This window comes from Drosophila albomicans, chromosome X (assembly GCF_009650485.2).
Source record: "Drosophila albomicans strain 15112-1751.03 chromosome X, ASM965048v2, whole genome shotgun sequence".
NCBI classification, from domain to species: Eukaryota; Metazoa; Arthropoda; class Insecta; order Diptera; family Drosophilidae; genus Drosophila; species Drosophila albomicans.
Genome location: NC_047627.2, coordinates 23,054,883 through 23,075,724, shown reverse-complemented (window position 1 = coordinate 23,075,724; position 20,842 = coordinate 23,054,883). Strand labels below are relative to the sequence as shown.

Genomic DNA, 20,842 nt, shown 5'->3' with positions numbered 1-20,842 from the left:
TAGAGTTCGAGCTAGAGTTCGAACTAGAGTTCGAGCTAGAGTTCGAGTTCGAGTTCGAATTCGAGTCCGAGATTGAGTTTAAGTTCGAGTTCGTGCTGGAGTTCGAGTTAGAGCTCGAGCTAGAGTTCGAGCTAGAGTTCGAGCTAAAGTTCAAGCTAGAGTTCGACTTGAAGTTCGAGTTCGAGTAGGAATTCGAGTTCAAGTTTGAGCTGGAGTTCGAGCTCAAGTTCGAGGCTAAGTTCGATATCGAGTTGGAGTTCCAGTTCAAGTTCGAGTTCGAGTTCGAGTTCTTCAGATGCTCGCTCATTCATATCACAAACCCGCAGCCTAATCATATCGATCTTCAACACCTCCCACACACATATACACACCTACACACACACACACCTGCACACACATTCGAAGAGAGAAGAGAAGAGCAGAACTCGCATGTAAGTGTTTAAGATTTAAGCAAAGTTAATTAAGTAACAAAAAAGTGTTTTTTTTGTGTCCCTTCCCCCAAATGTCCGAGTCCGCAGCATAGTAAATCGCATAGTAATTTAGTAGTGACGAAAGTGGAAAATATTGAAAAAGTACAGTAGTAACTCGCTGCAGCACTCGCTGCCTTCTAACTGTACCCCAAGTTGTAAATAGAATATAAACATTCTCCTCCAAAAAAAAGACGCGAACGCTACTTTCCGACACAGTTCATAGTCAAAGATCAAAGAAATATGTGTGAAAAATATGAAGATAAAAATAAAGCTAAAGATGATGATGATGATATAATACTATAACTATAACCATAATTATAATGATATTAGCCCCCCCAAAATATACACATGATTATTGTCACTAGAGAGAAAGCGAACCAGAGAGAGAAGAGAGAGAAGCAAGAATTAGCATAGAATCCCGCCCCTAACCCAACCACGCCCCTCTTCCAAAAGGGGGAACTAACGAACTAGCTGAAATCGGAAATGAATCGAGGCATTCAATCGATCGATCCCCGTTTGGTTTAGCTATAAGAAACAATTAATAATTACTCATACACATCATTACGCATACGCAGTGTGTACATCATGCTTAACCATTAGTTCATAGTTTTACTTGCAAACTAAAAGTAGTAACTAAGCACACACACACACACACACACACAAATAATTCTGTCACTGAAATAATTCTGATAAAGTTCATTCTGATTACTTTAAAGTCCGTCTGTCTGACATCAATCCAATTCGAGTTAGTATTTTACGTTAAATTTTTATGCCCGCCACAGGGGAGAAGGGTATTATAACTTTGTGCACGTATATATATTCTCGATCAGCGTCCGTCTGTCTTTCCGTCCGTATGAACCCCAAGATCTCAGAGACTAAAAGAAATACAAATATAATTTTTTTGACAGCATTTTTAATATTTAAAAGCAGATCAAGTTTACTTCAAATGTTTGCCACGCCAACTACCAACAAAAATAAAAAAAAAACAAGAGGTATTTTGAAGCTAGACTCCCGAATTTTGGTACATTTAATATTAACTACAGTATTTATGATTCCTTAGTTTGTTTAGGTCTGATCTCATAAAAATTGTAGACGTTATTAAAGGAAAACTTTGATGCTTTGGCTGAAAACCTGGTATATTTTGCCATCTATGATATATATCGAATGTAGTACTTCATCGATATACCAAATACAGCCTTTGGTATTTTTTTAGCATTTCTGTGGTATATAACCTTTTTATATTTTCCCTCTATCAATATACTAAATATAGCATTTGGTATATTTTAGTATTTTCCGGTATATTGTTTGGTATATATTTAAGAATAATACCGCACTGTTTTGCTTTTATTCAAAAGGGGTAGCGGGTATTTATATGTCATTATTATTATTTTTATACCCGCTACCCATAGGGTAGAAGGGTATTATAACTTTGTGCCGGCAGGAAATGTATGTAACAGGTTGAAGGAGGCATCTCCGACCCTATAAAGTATATATATTCTTGATCAGCGTCAACAGCCGAGACGATATAGCCATGTCCGTCTGTCCGTCTGTGTGTCTGTGTGTCTGTGTGTCTGTCCGTCCGTCCGTATGAAACACTGGATCTCAGAGACTATAAGAGATAGAGCTATAATTTTTTTTCGACAGCATTTGTTATGTTTGCACGCAGATCAAGTTTGTTTCAAATTTTTGCCACGCCCACTTCCGCCCCCGCAAATCAAAAAAATCGAATAACAAGCGTAATTTTAAAGCTAGAGTTACGAATTTTGGTATATACAATAATTACTATAGTAGTTATGATTCCTGAACATTTGGTTGCGATCAGATAAAAATTGTCGAAGTTATTAAAGAAATTCTTTTGTATGGGCAAAAACGCCTACTTACTGGGGGTCTTAGTTACTTTGTCTGACAATCTGGTATATTGTGCCGTCTATGGTATATTTTGAATGCGGTACTATATCGATATACCACATATACCATTTGGTATATTTTTTTTAGTATTTTGTAGTATATTTGGTATATTTTGAGAAATATACCGCAAAATATATTGCTTTTATTCAAAATGGGTAGCGGGTATCTCACAGTCGAGTACACTCGACTGTAGCTTTCTTACTTGTTATTATCATTATTATTATTATGATTATTACTATTATTTTTATTATATTTATTATTATTATGATTATTACTATTATTTTTATTATATTTATTATTATTATTATTCCATCTTAAGAGAGATAACTGTGAACTGCCAACTGTTCCTATAGCTGAGATGCAGACTTGAAATATCTGCTGCTATTATTTTGTTCAATTCAATTTTAATAGTGAATCAGAAAAGTTAAACGGCACCAAGCAGCACAACAAAATTTGTTGCTAACTGTAACACACACACACATATATACACACACACTCAAACACACACACTTCATTTACACACACACATACAGAAAGATATTCATCAAAAAGAAAAAGAAAAAGAAAAAGAAACATTTGCAGTTTGATGTCAGAAAAAGAAGCAAAGCAAAAAGAATGAACATGATTAAGAAAATGAAGCAAATGCAAGTCAAAGTCAAAAATGAGAATCCAAGAAACAAATGAAATTCGAATAATAAGAATAATAATAATAATTACATAATACTAAATAATGATCATGAAATGGAAATCGAGAAATTCACAATAAAGAAACAAGAATATTATTTTAAAACAAAATTCTGTGATGTGTTGTTGTGTTGTGCTTTATGTGATGTGGAATTTTCCCCACTTGTCGCGACCTGTTGCAACTTGTTTGAGGCTTCGCTCAGCTGATTCAACGTTTACCGTTTGACCCAATTTGCGGGGCAGGTGATCGACGCAGAGAGCGAGGCAGATGCCTAAGGCAACAGCTGTCGCCGCCGGTTTCTCAAATTTCTCCACCTCGCGAGAGTACGAAGCAGACGGAGAAGAAGCAGAAGAGACAATGGGCCAAACTGGCTTTCAACTCGAAGAAAGAGAGAGAGAGAGAGAGAGAGAGTAGAACTCACTTTCGAGTTCTTCTTGAGTTGACAGACTTGAATCGCTAAGCTAATTGATTAGTCTCCAAGTAAACGCAAGCCGAAGAAGACGTCGCTGGTTGGATTGAATTGGATTTTGAAGTGGATTTTGTTTCGATTGGATTGAAAGACCGTTAAACACTCGCAACACTTTGGATATTTGTTGTTTGGTTTCCCGATTTGCTTTTCGAGCGTTTCTTTATTGCGATGCGGTGCGTACCTCGAACTGTGATTCATTCATCATTCAGTCAGTCACTCACTCAGTCAGTCAGTCAGTTAGTCAATATGTCAGTTCAGTCCATCAATTGCGGTTCTCTGGTCGCGAAGAAAGTTGTCTTCAAAACATGTTAATTGTCTTTGGTGTCGCGGCAACGCGTCACACAACCAACTTATACAAAGCCAAACTGTTTCACCAAACGCAACTTCCATCTAATCCCAACATTAAATTGTTGGAAATTCGAGGGTATTCACAATCGACGAGTGTTGATCTAATTAGTAAAGGTTTAACCATTTTAAGCTATCAAACTGCAAACTTCTTTGATTCTACAACAATGAATCGAGTTGTGAAGTAGGAATTCAAGTATAGAATTGTTGAGTAGAAATCAAGCTTTATATTAAAGAAATTCCATTTAAATAAAGAGAACCATTTAGAATTACAATTTTTAAATAAAAAGATTAAAGAAATTATATTTAAATATAATTTCATTAATATCAAGCCTAATTCCTACATAACAATTTTAGTCTTTAATTCCAACTTTACAATCAAAGTTACACATTTGAATGCAATTTCGAAATACATTTCACTTCATTACAAATTTTAAATTGATGTCCATGAAATACGCAGAAAATTTGAGTTGTAACTTTAGAAAGATACTAAGAAAATTTAGGATGTACATATATATTGAGACTAACTTCAGGAGGTTTGAATTAGGAGAACTTTAAACACATCTTTAAAACAGGGACCCACTTTTTTATGTAGACACATTAAGAAGTAATTTCAAAGATAATTCTTTAAAGAAAGTGTTAAAAAATAGTGAACTAAATTCGGAATGAGTTGCAAATGAAAAACAAACAAAATTTGAGTTGGATGTTCTAATTAGATTGAGAGTAACTTCAGAGGGATTAAATTAGAAACACTTTAAACGCAATTTCAAATCAAAGCTGCATCAAATCAAAGAAGTAATTTCAAAGATAATTCTCTTTAAAAAAAATGGTGGCCAAAAGTTGAGTTAATTTAGAGGAAATCGCAAATTAAATATGGACAAAACTGGGTTACTCTGAGAATATTAAGAGTAAACTCAGAAAATTTGAATTGGGAGAACTTTTTCAAAAGAGAGCTGCACTTTATATAGATCAATGGCATCGCAGAGCAGCATGAGAACGCCGCAGCTGCCGTTGACTGTGCTCCTTCTGGTGATGTTCCTGGTCAGCACACTGAATGGCATCGAGGCGCTGCGAAGGAACTTCGATGGACGCCAGACGAGTCTCAACACAAACACAAACATTCCGCTGTGGAAGCAGCGCGTAAGTTGTCAATTTCAATTGTTTTATTGTTGTCATTAATTTCACATTTATTCTGCTAATCTTAAAGGCATGCGAGAAGCCGCAAAAGTACAAGATGAACTCGCACTACACCTGCGACGAGAAGGGAGATGTCAAGTGTCTTCCTGGGTGGCAGGGCGATCTCTGCCAGGTGCCGATGTGTCGTCGAGGCTGCGATCCCATGAATGGTAAGATGAAGATTGTTTCTGCCTCAGACTCAGACTCATCTATGACTCTCTCTCTCTCTCAGGCTACTGCCAACGTCCGGGAGAGTGTCGTTGTCGTATCGGGTACAGCGGGGAGCAGTGTGACAAATGCATTCCGCTGCCCGGTTGCCAGCATGGGACTTGCAACAAACCCTTCGAGTGCATCTGCAAACCGGGCTGGGACGGACTCTTCTGCACCGAGCGTAAGTTGAGCGCAGTCTGAAGTAAGAGATGTTTCTAAATAACGATTCCATCTCTGCAGCCAGCTGCCGCAGTGGCTGCCACAGCACGCGTGGCTACTGCGAGGCACCTGGCGAGTGTCGCTGCCGCATCGGGTGGGCGGGACGCAGTTGCAGCGAGTGCGCCACGATGCCGGGATGTCAGCACGGGACTTGCAACAAGCCACTCGAATGCCTCTGCCAGCCGGGCTACACGGGTCTCCTCTGCCAGACAGGTGAGTGTGATTACTCTCTTATAAAGTATAAAGTATACTATATATGCTAAGCCAGGTTCATCTTTGTTTAAAGTCAAGGAAAAACTCTTAACTGAAAGTGCAATAATTTTTTTAACCCCCTAAATCCATAAGGTAGAAGAGTATTATAACTGTGACTCCAGAAGGAGGCATCTTCAACTCAATATATATTTTTGATCAAAGTCCGTTTGTCTGTCTATAGTTTTTTCTTCGTCAGCACTTGTTATGTTTACAAGCAAATCAAAAGTGTAAAAAATAAACTATTTGGTATATTTGTAGTATATTTGCGGTATATTAATTTGGTATATTTTAAATGCAGTACTATATCAATATACCAAATATACCCCTTGGTACATATTTTAGTATTTATGTGGTATAATAATATGGTATATTTTTAGACTGCGAACAATCTGGTATATTTTTACTTCAACGTTTTACGTCAACGTATGTCAGTAGCAATATGTCAAATGCTGACTTTGGTATATTTTTGTTTTTTTTTTTTGTATATCAATTCAGTATATTTTAGAGTACGCTGGTTGGTAATGATGCAGTATATCAATATACCAAAATAACATTTAGTATATTTTTAGTATTTTGTGGTATATCAATTGGGTATATTTTAAAAATAATACCACACTTAAATCTGAAACAATTTGAAATATAAGTAAATGTTATTCTTATAGCTGTGGATTACTAATATATTTAGAGCTAAGATTGATTTTAGAAACTTTATTTGTTTTACGATAGAATATATAAATTTGTGAATTATGTTGTCAGTTGGCAACAAACATTTGATATGTGATATGTTATTATTACCAAGTGACAACATAGTTTTTTGATGTATGAAATCTCTATCCGTTCTATTCCTCATCTTGAGTAGCGCTGTCTTACAAACTGCAGCTTGCAAATTAGCTTGCATTTATTTAGTATTCTTCAATAATTAAACAACACATTTTGCAGCACTTTGCGCCTCGGACTGCAACAAGCAGCATGGCTACTGCCGCAAGCCTGGCGAGTGTCGGTGAGTCGAACTCTGCAGCCTAAAAGCCTTCAACTTCAACTACGTACCTCTCTCTCTCATCTCCTCTTGCAGCTGTAAAGTGGGCTGGACGGGGGCGCAGTGCGACAAATGCTTTCCGTATCCTGGCTGCGTCAACGGCGACTGCGATGCGCCGTGGGAATGCAACTGCCGACCAGGCTGGGGCGGCATGCTATGCGATGAGAGTAAGTTTGACGCAAGTATTTGCATTTGCATCTGCTCCTACTAACAACGTTCCCTTCTTCTTCCCCCATCCGCACTGCAGAACTGAGCTATTGCAGCGATCATCCGGAGACGTGCGAGAACAACGGCAAATGCATCTCGCTGAGCCGTGAGGATGGCAGCTATCGTTGCCACTGCCGTCAAGGGTATCTGGGCAAGAACTGTGAGATTGCCGATGACTTTCTGCTCACCTCGGTGGCGCCACCACGCATCACGCCACCGGATTCGGAGTCGGAGTCAGAGTCGGTCACAGCTGCTGGGCCTGAGGATGAAGTGGATGACTCGGTGGAGAAGCAGTCGACGACAAAGTTGGCAACAAACAGTGCAAATTTCACGACAACAACACCGAGAACAACCACAACAGCAACAGCCGAGGCAGCAACAGCAGCAGTGACTGTGGCAGCAACAGCAACAGCATCGAGTGGCAATGGCAAGGAAGAGGCAACAGAGAAAACGACGACAACGACAACGACAACACGTGCCGCAGGCAGCGGCAGCCACAATGCGACTAATGAAGCGTTAAGCGATGTTGCAGCTGCTGATGAGGCGACAACATTGAGGCGTGCCACGACAACAACAACAACAGCAACAGCTACAGCAAACTCTACATTAACAACAACTACAACAGAGGCTGCTGCAACAAGTGGCAGTGGCAGTGGCAGCAAGGACGATGCCACACAATTGAATGCACAGGAACAGCTGACGGCAAAGCCCATCAAGCCAGACCACAATCAGCAGCAGGATAACAACAACAACACCGATGATGATGACGACGATGATGATGATGACGATGATGATGACGACGAGGATGATTACGAGGATGGTGATGGCGATGGAGAGGAATACGAGGACGAAGAGGATGACAACGATCAAATCATACCAAATATTATCTGAGCAATGGGCAAACAAATTCCCTCGAATTTAAATGCAATTCTATTTTTTTTTATTATTATTTATTTTGTTTTCATTTTTAGTTATTAAATTAAATTATTTATTCAATTCTATTTTTTTATTGTGATATATTTTATTTATTTTGTTTTATTTTTTTGATATAAAATTAAATTATTCAATTACATCACGAAATTTCGAAAGCATTAGTATGCGATTTTCGCCAATAATCTTGCCTACGAACTTTAAAAAAGCTCAATTTTAGTTATGCATACTTTTAGTACGTCCAATTAAGTGCGACATCAATTATTTGCGGCATACTTTTACCTCCAGTTCGGACATTCTTCTGCTGCTTTTGTAAAGCATACTTTTAGGATGTACATTAATGACAATGCTGCGGCACTTGAAATTTGACAATGCCAAAATTAACCGCTGCATACTTTTAGGATGTACTTTTCTAACGATTCCGCAACTAATATTTTGCAGCATACTTTTACTGCGCCATCTAAATTTTTGCATTTCTGCTTGCTGCTGATTTATGTTCGCCTGGTATTTCATGTGGTGCAACTGGCATTTTGCAAGGGCACTTGGATCACGTCGTGGATTTGCGGAATCTGTGCTGTTAAGCATATCAACTATTTTAAAGCATACTTATAAGGGCTCAATTAAGACGGCATATAAAATTGAAAAATGCGAATAACTCGGCTATATCCTGTCGGATTTTCAAAGGACATGTATTGTTGGATTCGTAAGGACCAACTCTATCGATTGCCATCTAAAACTTGTAATTTTTCAGTTCCGTTGACAAAACGAAAAATGCGTAAATTAGAAATTCAAAGATAACTCGAGAACTACAAGGACGATCAGGATCAAATTTGGCAGGATAATAGTCGTCGTGAATACGCTTCGATTGACACAGGACTTGCAATGATCAAGAAGGACATGACTGAGATATACGCTATTTTCTGTATAGATTTTATCTCGGGTCCTGCAGGGACTTTCGTCCTGTCTAACATGTCAATCAGTTTGTATTCATAAGAGCTATCCTTGTACAAGAGGACATCACGATCGTCCTTTAAATGACAGAGGTATAGGACATTTTTTCAATCTTACAAAATTTGCAGCATACTTTTACATCCATTTCTGAATTAGCATCTAAGGATTGAATTCTTCATATTACCAAATAAAGAAAAACCCAGTTTTAAGATTTCATATGAAGTTTTATTTGTTTATTGTCGATTTTTGATCATTTTCAGGAATTACACTAATCCTCGAATTTCGATTAACAAATTGTCAAAAAAAAAATACATGTATAATAATAATATAAAAGATTGGCTTACAACTAGTGCAAGAAAGATATGTAAATCTTCGAATCGGAGGAAAGCAAAGTAAGAGATTATAAGAGATAGGGAAAAGGGGAGGAATTGCACATTGTTACTTAAGATTAGAACACCGATTGTTCAGATACAAGGCGTACATATATGTATATTGTATTGTATATAGTGTGAATGATGGGGAAGCTTGAATATGGCCTACGGGGCGTGCCTGCAGTTGGAAGGACGACAAGGGACGACCGCCACTCAATGGATACATAGATACAATATGTGGGCGGACTATATAAATATATTATATATGTTTATGCTTAGCTTAGAGAGTGACAAAAAAAAGATTGGGGTCCGGGGGAAATTAATGCGTAATCATACTAATAAGTGGTAATCATAATAATCATTGTATGTAATAATAATAAACATGTTCGGAATGTTCGTTGTTCGACGTCTGTTCTCCCCATCAGTTGAGCTCCCGCTTGTCGCGCTGACTGATCTGAGCCATGGTGATGTATTGTCGCACCAGGCGCGAGATCTCGTGCGCTTGCTCGGTCTGGACGCGAATGACGCGCTGCTGCATCAGGTTGCCCACCTTCATGTCCAGGAATAGAGCGCCATCCTCCGAGCGCACCTGCAAAGAGCAAAAAGAGAATCGATGAGAATAATCGTGTGAAATCGGGAATTTCCCCTCTTAACTCACCTTGCGCGTCGAGATGACCTCCATGAAGCTCCAGTGCTGCAGCGTCTCGTGTGTATTTGGATCCAAGAATAGCACTCCACGTCTATTCAAGGCCAGAATCAGATCGCGCCACATCGGACTGTGATTGTCCTCAACGTGCGGCCCATCCTCGGCCCAGATGCGCTTCACCGCAAAGAAGCTGCTGCCAAAGAGCGGCCAGGCGGCGAGCACATTCAAGAACTGCGCCTTCACCTGCCCAGGGCTGAGGTTCGCCACCTGCGGCCAAGCCGACTGGACCAGGCCCACCCACTGAGCGGGTCGAATCTCTCTAATGCCCAGCGCCGGCTTCGGCAGCAGGAATTTGATCTCCTTCATCGCCGGCACATGACTTAGGTCGGCGGCACGATGGAGCAGCGCCGCGATGCGCGCCATGTCGCGCACCATCTCGGGCATGGGCACTCCGTTGCCTGGGAGCTCGAGGAGCAGTCCTTCGAGATAGTCGGGCGCCACCTGGTTGAAGAGCACCTCCACATAAAGGGGCATCGGCGCCGGCTCGCGCTTCAGGGCAAAGTGCCAGACGGAGCGGCAGAATATCAAGTAGAATGGCTGGCCAGACTTGAGCAGCTCCGTGGTCACATCCAGAATGTACTCATCCGCTGCCAGGGGCATGGTGAAGGCGTCGCCTTGGACAATGCAGTACAGCGAAAACTCCTGCTGCTCCGCCTCCGACTCGACACCGAGCAACGCACACAGTTCGGCAATGACATCGGCCACCACCGTGGAGCAGCGTGTGTTCACCACTCGCTCAGCGCCGCCGGGCAAGCGATAGATCTGGCGGCGAGCCGAGCGTCCGGCCGAGACGGCGGTCACCTCTTCGACGCTGGGCACGTTCTTTCGGCCGCCGCAACGCGCCGTCTTGCGGAGATTCGTCAGACAAACGGCGGCGGTGCCATGGCACGAGCGACGTCGATCCGAGGCTGCGGATGTGAGGTGCTCCATCAGATAGGGACGCAGTGCATCCGAGCAGCCAAAGTACGCGGCCAGTATGCTGAGCAGACGCCACGCACGCTGCGAGCTGTCGGGACACGGCGATCGGTTCGCCGTCGTCTGCTTCATTAGCTGGCAATAGACTTCATCGCGCAGCGCCAGATATTTGTGACAATGCTGCGGAGCGAATGAATTATTATTATTATTATTATTATTATATTCATTTATTATTATTATTGTTTCCTAGTCTTGCAGATTATATTAGATTAACTCATTCAAATTTGTTAATTTCTAACTATCAAATTTGATATATAGTAAAGAATTTGTTTGATGGACTTACCATTAGCACCGTGTAGACACACTTGACTTCAGTTAGCTCGGGATCGAGGGGAATGTCGCCGCAGTAGCGCAGAATGCAATCGAAGCACTCGAGAGCAAGCGGCGCCAAATCGTTGGGCAGACGCAGCAGGGGCAGGCGAATGGCGTGACCTTGCCACTTGACCAGTTCCGCATACGATCGATTCGCAGCGGAAGATGACTGATGCCGCTCATGGTGACGATCCGCATCGCGTAATTGACTGCAGTAAATGGAATTCAAGAGATTAGTTTAAGATAAATGCAATAATTGAAATACAAAAGTAATTCAGAAATAAAAAAAACCGTAGGAATCCCTACGTATGTCATTTAAGTTGTCTTCTTCACATTACATATTTTCATTATTGAGATAGATAGATAAAGATGGCCCGCAAAAGCGTTGAGTGAAACAACAGCAACAAGATACTAACTATAGTGGCCGCTAAGCGAGACAAAGCTGTAATTTCATAATGAATGAAATGTTTTTACACTTCTTGGATAGTTTTTATATAGAGTGCAAGACAAAGGCAATATCAGCTAAGCAGCACAGAGTGTAAAAAAGTGGCCGTTAAGCGAGATGGGGATGTAATTATAAAAAAATGTAAGTTTTCTACGCTTCTGGTTTGGTATTTATACTGAGCTTAACCATTAGCTGGCACAAATCTGCAGCTGAAGTAATATAGTGGCCACTAAGTGAAAAAAACGCTGAAACTCTACAATGAATGAAATGTTTCTACACTTCATCTTTGGTTTTTATATAGAGTGTAATGAAAAAGTAACATACACTTTCAGCAAATCAGAAATTAGATTTTTCTACACTTTTGGTTAGTTTTGATTTTGAACTTAAGCATTAGCTAGCACAAATCTACATGTAAACTAAATTCTACAATAAATACAGTGACCGCTAAGTGAGATAAGGCTGATTTGCTAAAATTATTCAAATAATTCCACATTTGCTCTTTGGTGATTATTTAGAATGTAAAAATAAGTAATATAAACCTGCAGTTAAGCAGTAAATAAAAGTGGCCGTTAAGCGAGATTTAATGAATTACATTCTTCCATGCTTTTGGTTTAGTTTTTAAATTGAGCTTTCTGATTAACCACCATAAATCTGAGGCTAAACTAAATTCAACAATAAATATAGTGGCCTCTTAGTGAGATAAGAACATAAATATAAAAGCAGAAACATGTTGGTAAACTTACTCGTTGCGGAAGTGCTGCATGGCAAACTGCAGCAGGGAATACTTGGTCACAGAGGGCGGAGTGCCGCCATTGCCTGCATCGTCCTGCATATAGTTGCTGCCATCCAGATCGTGATGTTGCTGCTGCTGCTGTTGCTGCGACAGCTGGCCATTGGTCAGGGAGTTGGGCTGCTGGCCGGCATTTGACTTGCGAGCCGAGTGCAGATAGCTTTGTTGCTTCATGTACCGTTGCTGCTCGAGCAGCTGCTCCTCGGCAGCATCCTCGAGCTGATGATGCTGCTGTTGTTGCTGCTGCTGGTGTTGCTGTTGCTGCTGCTGGTGGTGATGCAGCTCCACTTGCTGCTGCAACAGCTGCTGCTCGATGGCAGCATCATTGCCATTGGAGTGCGAGTGCTCGTTGCGTTGCTGCTGCTGTTGCTGTTGTGCCTGACGCGATTCCAAACGCTCCAGCGGCACATTCAACGTCTGGGCGGCAGCCCGAGCACCCGACGACAGCGTTGACGCCTTCGACTGCGACTGCAACGAGAGAGAAAGAGAGGGTAAGAGTGTGAGCGTGAATGCAATTTGTTAATTGAGCAGACAGCCAGAGGCAAGCAAGCACTTGCCCCGTGTCAATGGCATGTGAAAGTTGCCCAGGTGCCTCTTTTTTATTTTTGGCCAAGACAAAAAGCGAAGCCATGACCAGTTATCACACGTCGATCAGCAACCGGTTCAATCGCTAGCTATCTCTATATACACAAATATCTGTAACTATAACTGCAAGCGATGCACTGACAAAACACTAAAAACATCGAATACATCACTTAATTAAGTTAGATTTATGTTCATTACGATCTGATTTTGCACTGATTATAAACTCATGCTCAAATAATAAATAAATAAGTAAAATAGTAAATAAAGCCAACTAAAGATTCCAAATATGGAACAACATTCACATCATTAAATTTATTAGGAAAGCCTCTAAAAGAGCTGCAGCTAAATACCAAATTTGTTGCTTTAATAATTGCCAAAGTTTAATCGACATTAATTATTTAATCGGTTTTGGGGTAAAACTTGATCCGGTAGCAAAAATAATAAGTGTTGTTAACAAAAAAAAAATTACAGCTTTGTGTTTCATTGTTCAATAATGAAAAAAAATACAAGTGAAAGTGCAATTTGAAAATGTTTCAATAACCAAACCAAATATGCAATTACATAGTAAACAAAGGTAGGTTGCAGAATTGCTGTTGAAATTTGATGTCAATTTAATTATAGATAGATATAAATATAGATTAAGAGAACTCTTTCCTTCAATGAGAGAATTCTTGTTACTTTTATCAGCAACTTGGCAGCTGCATTCTTCCCCAACTTTGCCTTTAAATTAAGAATGTTTAATGCTTATAAATCCCTTACTAACTTCTTCAAAGGTAAACATAACATCAACATAAAACTAAAAAAAAAATTTGAGCCTTTTTGTGGAAGTAAATCAAAAATGGCTCTTCCAAAGCATTGTTTAAAAATATTAAAATAACAGAAAAAATAAAGCAATATGCAAAAAAAACCGTCGCACTGCTATTTCCAATGTTCACAACTGTACAACTAAAGTAGAAGCTGGAGGAGAAACTTCAATAGAAGGACTGATGACTGATGACGACAGAGGGTTGTGAAGATTCCATTTTTCAACCATTCTGACCTCTGGAGACACCAAAAATGGGAGCAAGATTGGGAACTTACACATTTAACTTAAAACCTTAAAAGGAGACGGAGAACTAATTGACATTAGTTTCCACCTGCTGGGGAACAAAAGGAAACATCATCGGGGACAGAAAGCTCGCTTGAAGCAATGCACAGATGCGTTTTTAGACTTTTTACGCTTCAAGAACTGCATACTCCTAAACACAGAATCCAAAAAGGTGAAACCATCCTAGAGTTTTTTAAATAAGCATAGATACTCTTTACTTTTTAAATAAATTGAGTGTTTCATACTAGTTCAATAAAAATAAAAATAAAATATATATTCCTTTTTCAACAAAATCAACAACTAATATTTCCTAGGAAAAATTCCTCCCTCTTGGAAAAGAATGCTTCAAGCTGTAAAATATTTTGCTCATTTCATATTCTTAGATTTCTTTTTTGCTAATTGCAAATAGTGTGGCAAGCAAACGAGAAAAAAATGCAACGCATATTATTCGCTGGCATCATAAATATTAATGTGTGCGCTGTTGATTTCGCGCAGTGTACTCGAAGCGAATTGGACGTTGGCTAGTTGACTGCGTTTTTGGCAACGAAAGTGTTTTATTCGCGGCTTTGGAATTGAAATATGTTTTTCACTTTTATTGCAATTTGTGCAATCTGCAATTCGGTGTTGCTTTCCATTTGTTTTTGCTTTTGTTTTTCACTTTTCGCCTTCGCCTTCGCTCGCCCCCGCCTTTCCCTCTTTCTCTCTTTGTCTCTGTCTGTCTCTCTCTTAGTTGCTTCCTCAGTTGCGAATGGATTTCCCCTGCGCTGCGCTCTTTAACCATTAATTGCTTTATGCACTCGCTGCTGCGGCTGCTGCCAACACCCACAGCTCAAATAGTTCGTTGCAATTTTAAGCACACACTCATGCGAAAAGGTGAGTAAAAGTTGTTGTTGCTGATGTTGTTGCTGCTTGTTATGTTTATGAAAGCGGAAATCTTTCACCAATCAATCATGGCGAGGAGCGAAGTGTGGCACTTCCAAATTGAAATGCGTCTACGCATTAGCATTATCATTGATAAGAGCAACAAACACGCCACCTAGCGACGCAATAAGGCATAACAACATCGAGAAAGCGATGCGATTGAATCGGATCAGATTGTTATGACACACGCCTCGTGAATTAATCAACTGATCGAGTCTGAAATGCGCCTAAGCATTACCATTTACATTAGCTAGAGCATTATCATCAAACAACTATTCGTTAGGCGCAACAAACACGCCACCTGGCGACGTAACAAGGCATACGACATCAAGAAAGCGCCACTGATCGAATGAGATCGGAGATAGTTAACTGATCGAGTCTGATCTTGAATACAGAGCAGATCACAAGTTGAAATACGACTTAGCATTAGAATTATCATCAAAACATTCATTCCAAAAGCACAGCATGTAACAAACACGTCACCTGGCGACATAACAAGGCATACAACATCAAGAAAGCGATGCGATCGAATTGGATCAGAAGTGGTTAACTGATCGAGGCTGAGCTTGGAGCCAGAGCAGATCACTAGTAGAAATGCGCCTAAGCATTAGCATTTACATTAGCCTGATCATTACCATTCAACAGCCATTCGATAAGCGCAGCACGCATCAAACAGACCACGAGAAAGTGCAGATGTCATCGGATTGGATCGGAGATTATTATGACATACTCCTCGTGATGAGTTTAACTGATCGAGTCTAAGCATGAAGACAGAGACAGATCACTTGGCAAAAGCCACGCGTAGGCGAAAACAGTTAAGTTAAAGCGGAGATGGAGGAACAAGAACAGTTAGCGGACTATTCAGCAGGAGGAAGCTGACAGCTGTCGTGGGTTTTAACATGCCTCCATTAGAGTTATGCCCATAAATCATGACTCGGAAAGAGTCACAAACACAAAAAAACAAGGCGTTGGACAAATAGAAGATCGAAGATCGAACTTCAATGCGGTTCCCCCTATTTAGCACGCAACGAGAGACTGCAACGAGAGAGAAGTAAACACGCAACTGGGTCACACGACTTGTTCCGAGCTCGAGTTTGGCCATGAATCCAAAGATCTAGATCTGGATCTGGGATTGAGGTCTGGAGTTGAAGTTGCAATTTCAGTTTGTGCTCCACTTGCTGGCAATGCGAATTAAATTCGCAATACAAATTCATCTATTACGAGTTTGAGTGCAAGCATGAGTGTACTCATACACTCACACTCGTGTTTACATTTGGAGGCAGCAACTTTCTTTTTGGGGTTTGTTTTCAGCCTTTGTTTGGCCACTTATAAAAAAAATACGAGCATTTATGCACTCCACTATATCGTATTGTTGATTGTTAATGTGTGTTGTATCTTTTGTCTATGCCAGCTAATTAAAATTCGAAATTAATGTACGGAGTCCGAAACAAATGCAGCTGAGCTCTCGTCTTGAGATACAATTTTTACAGCTGCAACTGAGGAAGAAGAAACTTGAACGCAAACCGAAACCGAAACAGAGAACGGAGAACGGAAAACGGAGAACAGCTGAGAAGTCGGACAATAATAAAAACGCACGAAATGTAATTAAATTATTGAAATCAAATTACAGTTAAATTACAATTCTTCTTCAGTTCAGTTGAAATGGTCAAATGGGGAAAAGCACTCTTCAAGTTCAGCTCTATCATTTCTTCTCTATCTTTTCTTCTCGTCTGTGGGTCAACGGCTTGGCTTGGCTTAGATTGAATCGGATTGGGATAAGCGAATCCCCCTCCGCTCCGCTCTGCTTTGAGCTGAAGCGTAGCAACGGCCACGCTCGGTAACACACACCAGAGATGATCCCATTAGATGGGAAGCGAGTCAAGAATAATCTTCTTCTTCCAAGAATTGCCAATAAACAAAAACAGTAACGAAAAACAAAACTCTGCTACCGAATAATCACAGAAAAATATAAATAAATATCCGATTCAAGTCAAGTAAATCTTTCTTAATCAAGTTCAAGGGTCGGAAGGGTTGATTAGCTAATCCACAGAGGAGTTCAACGAGGGCAGCTTTTATAGTTTTGAAAGTCATTTGCGCTACTTAACATCATTTCTATTACTAACAGCAAACACCTAAAAATAACTCTAAACTTGAAGTCGCAGTTGTCGCATTTGTTGTTGTATAATCAACACCTATGATCGTCGTTATATTCACAACAGATGAAGATGAAGAGATGAAGAGGAGCAAACACAAACAGATGAATGTGATGTAAGCGAATGCTTGCAGTTAACTCTAGAGGTACACTTGACTCTCTCTCTTTCTCTGTCTTTCTTTCTCTCCTTTTGTCTGGGCTGTCGATGCTAATAATGCGATTATGTGTTGATTAACTTTACCGTTAAACGCAACACTCGAACATCAAACTGTAAAGAGCTGTCTCGACTCTCGACTCTCGAATTCGTCTTTATTTTTATCTTTATCTTTCATCAACTCTCATCTTGAAGTTTGTTTTTTCAAAACCGTTTTGCATACTACTAAACATGCTCATCTTAATTCGCAATTCGTAATTCATAATTCGTAATTTGTAAATTGTTATTTATAATTATTACTTATGCGAAGGCGACGGCGACGGCGAAGGTGAAGGCGACGGAGAAGGCGTCTCATTGTGAAACTCGAGCAACTCATAACATGACCAAGTTATGAGCTGAAAATCATAGGTTAGCTTTTCCTCTCCCTACTTTTCCGCCTCCTCCCTTTTCCTCAACTCAACTTGCGGTTAAGTAAACCAAGTGAGCTCTGCACAACATGATTACAATAATTTGCTCACACCCCCAGCGGCGTTTGTAAGTCATATCTTTTAATTTGCAAGAGCATCGCCGCAGCTGCAAGTTTCTGGGTGCTTTGCAAAGAGAAGAAAGTGATCATTTGATATGAAAAGTAAGAGGGAATAAGGTCAATTGATGCGTAGCAAACAAACTATTCGGAATAACCATAGAATAAATATGAATAAGTAAAGAGTCTGTCATATTTCTAAGCAAAGTAGTCACAAAATAGTAATTACAATTAAGGAACTGAACTAGAAAGAAACCTGAATAATAAAGGGAATGTGATAAGTGATTAGAATGAAGAAAAATGAATGAATGGGATGATTGATTGTAACTAAACAAGTAAAGAAAATGAAGATCACTCAGTGAACTAAAGATTTTCTGAATAATTATCAAATTAAAGAGGATCAGAGGGCGCATAAAAAACAAAAAATATATCTATCATATAAGGATATACGCACTAATCTAATCAAAAAGAAATTAGGAATCAAAGGCGATGACAACCTGAGTTAGTTTCGAAGAAAACAGGGAAAGAAAAAACAGGGTTAATAATCAAGAACAGAGATCAGCTATAATTGCAAGCTGATAAAAAGAGAGACAACATTGCAAGCTGCGGTCCTAAATAAATATCAAACTAAAGGGTCTTAATCCAGGAGTAAAAAAGCTGCGGGTGCCATGATTTTCTTGACGGATACAACCTACGGGCACTCGCAGTTGTTGTCAAAGAAAACAGTTAACAAGTAAAGATGGTTAGGAAATAGTACAGAAAAGAAACAAGTAAAAAGTGAGACAACATTGCGAACTACTAAGCATCGGAGTTTCCTAAAGAGAATTAATCCAGGTACTAGAAAAAGTTGGTTGCAAGTTTACCTCATTGGAGTTCATGGTTTCGAAGCGTGCCAGGATTTCCTTGACGGATATCTTGGACTCGGTTGGTTCCTCGAGGATTGTCTCCATTCGGCTAACGGAGCCGCTGCTCGCGTTGCTCACGCGTCGTGTCTTGTTGTTGCCGCCCCCGAGAAGCAGCGGCGTTGTCGTGGATGGTGTCGCGGAGGAGGAGGAGGTGTTGGCGAAGGGAATGGCAATGGGAAGGCTGCTGGTTAGGGATGCGGTTGCCGAAGCCATCGCGATGGCAGTCGCCGTCACACAGCTGTCTTCGTGCTCGTCGTGGTTGCTGTTGTTGTTGTTGTCTCTTTGGTTGAGCCGCAGCTTGTAGCTGAGCTGCTCCTCAAAGCAGCACTCCTCGCACAAGCTGTTGGCAGACGAAGCAGAAGCGGAGGCGGAAGCGGAGACGGAGGCGGTGCCGCTGCAGCACTTGTACACGATGTCCTCCTCCACACTCCAGGCATTGTCATAGTCCTGATCCTGTGCGCCTCGCTCCCCATCCGGCGGAGCTCCCGGGGCATTCAGTTCGGCGCCGAGGGAAACGCAGCATTGCTCGTTGAGTTCGCGAATGCTCTCGTTGGTCAGCTGATCGAGATCGCTGCGTCGATGCAGCTGCAACTGTTGCTGCTGATTGTGATGCACCTGAGCAGCCGTGGTGCCCGTGATGTGCGCGATTTCCGCATCGTCCGAGTCCGTGTAGAGCAACTCCTGCTCCCGTTCGTCCTGATCCTGATCCTCGTCTGTCAGATTGTTTAGCGAGTCGAGCGAGGCGCATTTGGTGCAACTGGGATCGGGTTCGTGGTCCTGACATTGCTGTTGTTGTTGCTGCTGCTGTTGTTGTTGCTGCTGTAGCAGCTTAAAGTTGTTGACCTTGTCGTGATGCATTTTGCTGATGAGCGACTCCACCTTGTTCACAATGCTGCTGAACTTGTGCGGCACGCTGCCCCCTGCACTTAGCTGCTGATCCTGTCCAGCAGCAGCAGCCGACGACGTCGTCGCCTGGCCAGACTTGCTGTGGTTGCTGCTGCTGTGGCTGCTGCTGCTGCGCACACTCTGCGACATGTTGCAGTTGTTGTCGCTTGTGTGTTTTATTTTGTGGCGAGTTTTTTTGTTTCTTTTTGTTTTTTGGTATTGATTCTCAGTTCACTATTGTAGGGAGGCGTGGCAGTCCACTCCCCAAGCAAGCGCGTGCCAGTGAAAGTTGTTATTGCATTTTCGACTGCGACTACAACGATGATGATGAACAGCGAGCAACACAACACAACACAACACGTCCAGCAACAGCAACTGGCCAAACTACACGGCCATAATGAATGTTAAATATTGTTAACAAACACACAGTTGTCTGTGTTGCCAAATGAGCTGCTGTCGATTCCGAGGAAAACCGTTTTGCCGCACACACGAAATGCGAAACTGCGCTGCGCTGCGTATACGTGATATTTTTTATTGCTTTTATTGTCTTTTGCTGTCGTTTTTAGTGGCACTTCTTCATCTGTTGTTGCTGGTGCTGCTGCTTCCTCTGCTTCCCTGGCCTCTTCTCCTCTCTCCTGGCCATTTGCGAAAATTTCAGTTGCAGTTTTCGCAATTTATTTTAATTTGACAACTTCAAACAAAAGCCGTCAAGAGACACGATTGATTTCAAGGTCAAAGACTCTACATAGAATGCACTTCCCAAGAGGAATGCTGGTGAAAGAGACTTTGTCTGTTTGTATTTTGGAGACCTGCATTGATTAATGGGTCACACAGACACATTACAGCTATCTTTGAGTGGTTGGCACTAACAAAAACATTTCATTCATAGCATAGCACACACAGGAAAAAGCAAAGAATTAAAAAAAAGTTGGTCAACAAAACACACAGCACAGCACAACAACAAAAAGAAATAGAAGACTGGCAGCTGAAGAATTGGTATTTGATGGGTTCGCTTTTGCAGACGCGCGCGCGTTCTCTGCGTGGTGCCGTTACCGAACATTTGTAACAAACTGGCAACAAAAAAACTGGGCAGACTGGTCAAAAGAGGCAACACGCAGACTGGGGACCATTCGGCTGACCATTTCACTCCCAGTCGAGCAGAACACACACACC

The 20,842-nt window shown here is 41.0% G+C and overlaps 2 protein-coding genes across 6 annotated transcripts in view; one reads left to right on the top strand and one right to left on the bottom strand.

The window, feature by feature from the left end:
* Positions 1 to 210: 210 nt before the first annotated feature.
* LOC117570550 (protein serrate) lies at positions 211 to 7,973 on the top strand. 3 transcript variants are annotated; one of them, XM_052008681.1, is made up of 8 exons: positions 211 to 431; positions 4,846 to 5,017; positions 5,085 to 5,223; positions 5,286 to 5,444; positions 5,504 to 5,695; positions 6,674 to 6,734; positions 6,807 to 6,937; positions 7,018 to 7,973. In XM_052008681.1, the coding sequence occupies exons 2-8, from the start codon at positions 4,850 to 4,852 to the stop codon at positions 7,866 to 7,868; spliced, it is 1,701 nt and encodes a 566-aa protein (XP_051864641.1). In that variant the 5' UTR covers positions 211 to 431; positions 4,846 to 4,849; the 3' UTR covers positions 7,869 to 7,973. The 3 variants fall into 3 exon arrangements, with proteins under 3 accessions (XP_051864641.1, XP_051864640.1, XP_051864642.1); XM_052008680.1 differs by lacking the exon at positions 211 to 431 and adding an exon at positions 3,589 to 3,705; XM_052008682.1 differs by lacking the exon at positions 211 to 431 and adding an exon at positions 4,441 to 4,785.
* Positions 7,974 to 9,080: 1,107 nt separating this feature from the next.
* Positions 9,081 to 20,842, bottom strand: part of LOC117566733 (unconventional myosin-XV) — a 37,166-nt gene continuing 25,404 nt past the window's right edge. The window contains exons 1-5 of one of the 3 annotated variants that reach the window (XM_052008679.1): positions 18,743 to 19,823; positions 12,411 to 12,925; positions 11,194 to 11,431; positions 9,888 to 11,030; positions 9,083 to 9,818 (exon numbers count right to left, since the gene is read on the bottom strand). In XM_052008679.1, coding sequence (XP_051864639.1) covers positions 9,651 to 9,818; positions 9,888 to 11,030; positions 11,194 to 11,431; positions 12,411 to 12,925; positions 18,743 to 19,819 — 3,141 coding nt within the window. In that variant the 5' untranslated portion in view covers positions 19,820 to 19,823 and the 3' untranslated portion in view covers positions 9,083 to 9,650. The other 2 variants (XM_034246279.2, XM_052008678.1) reach the window with 2 other exon arrangements.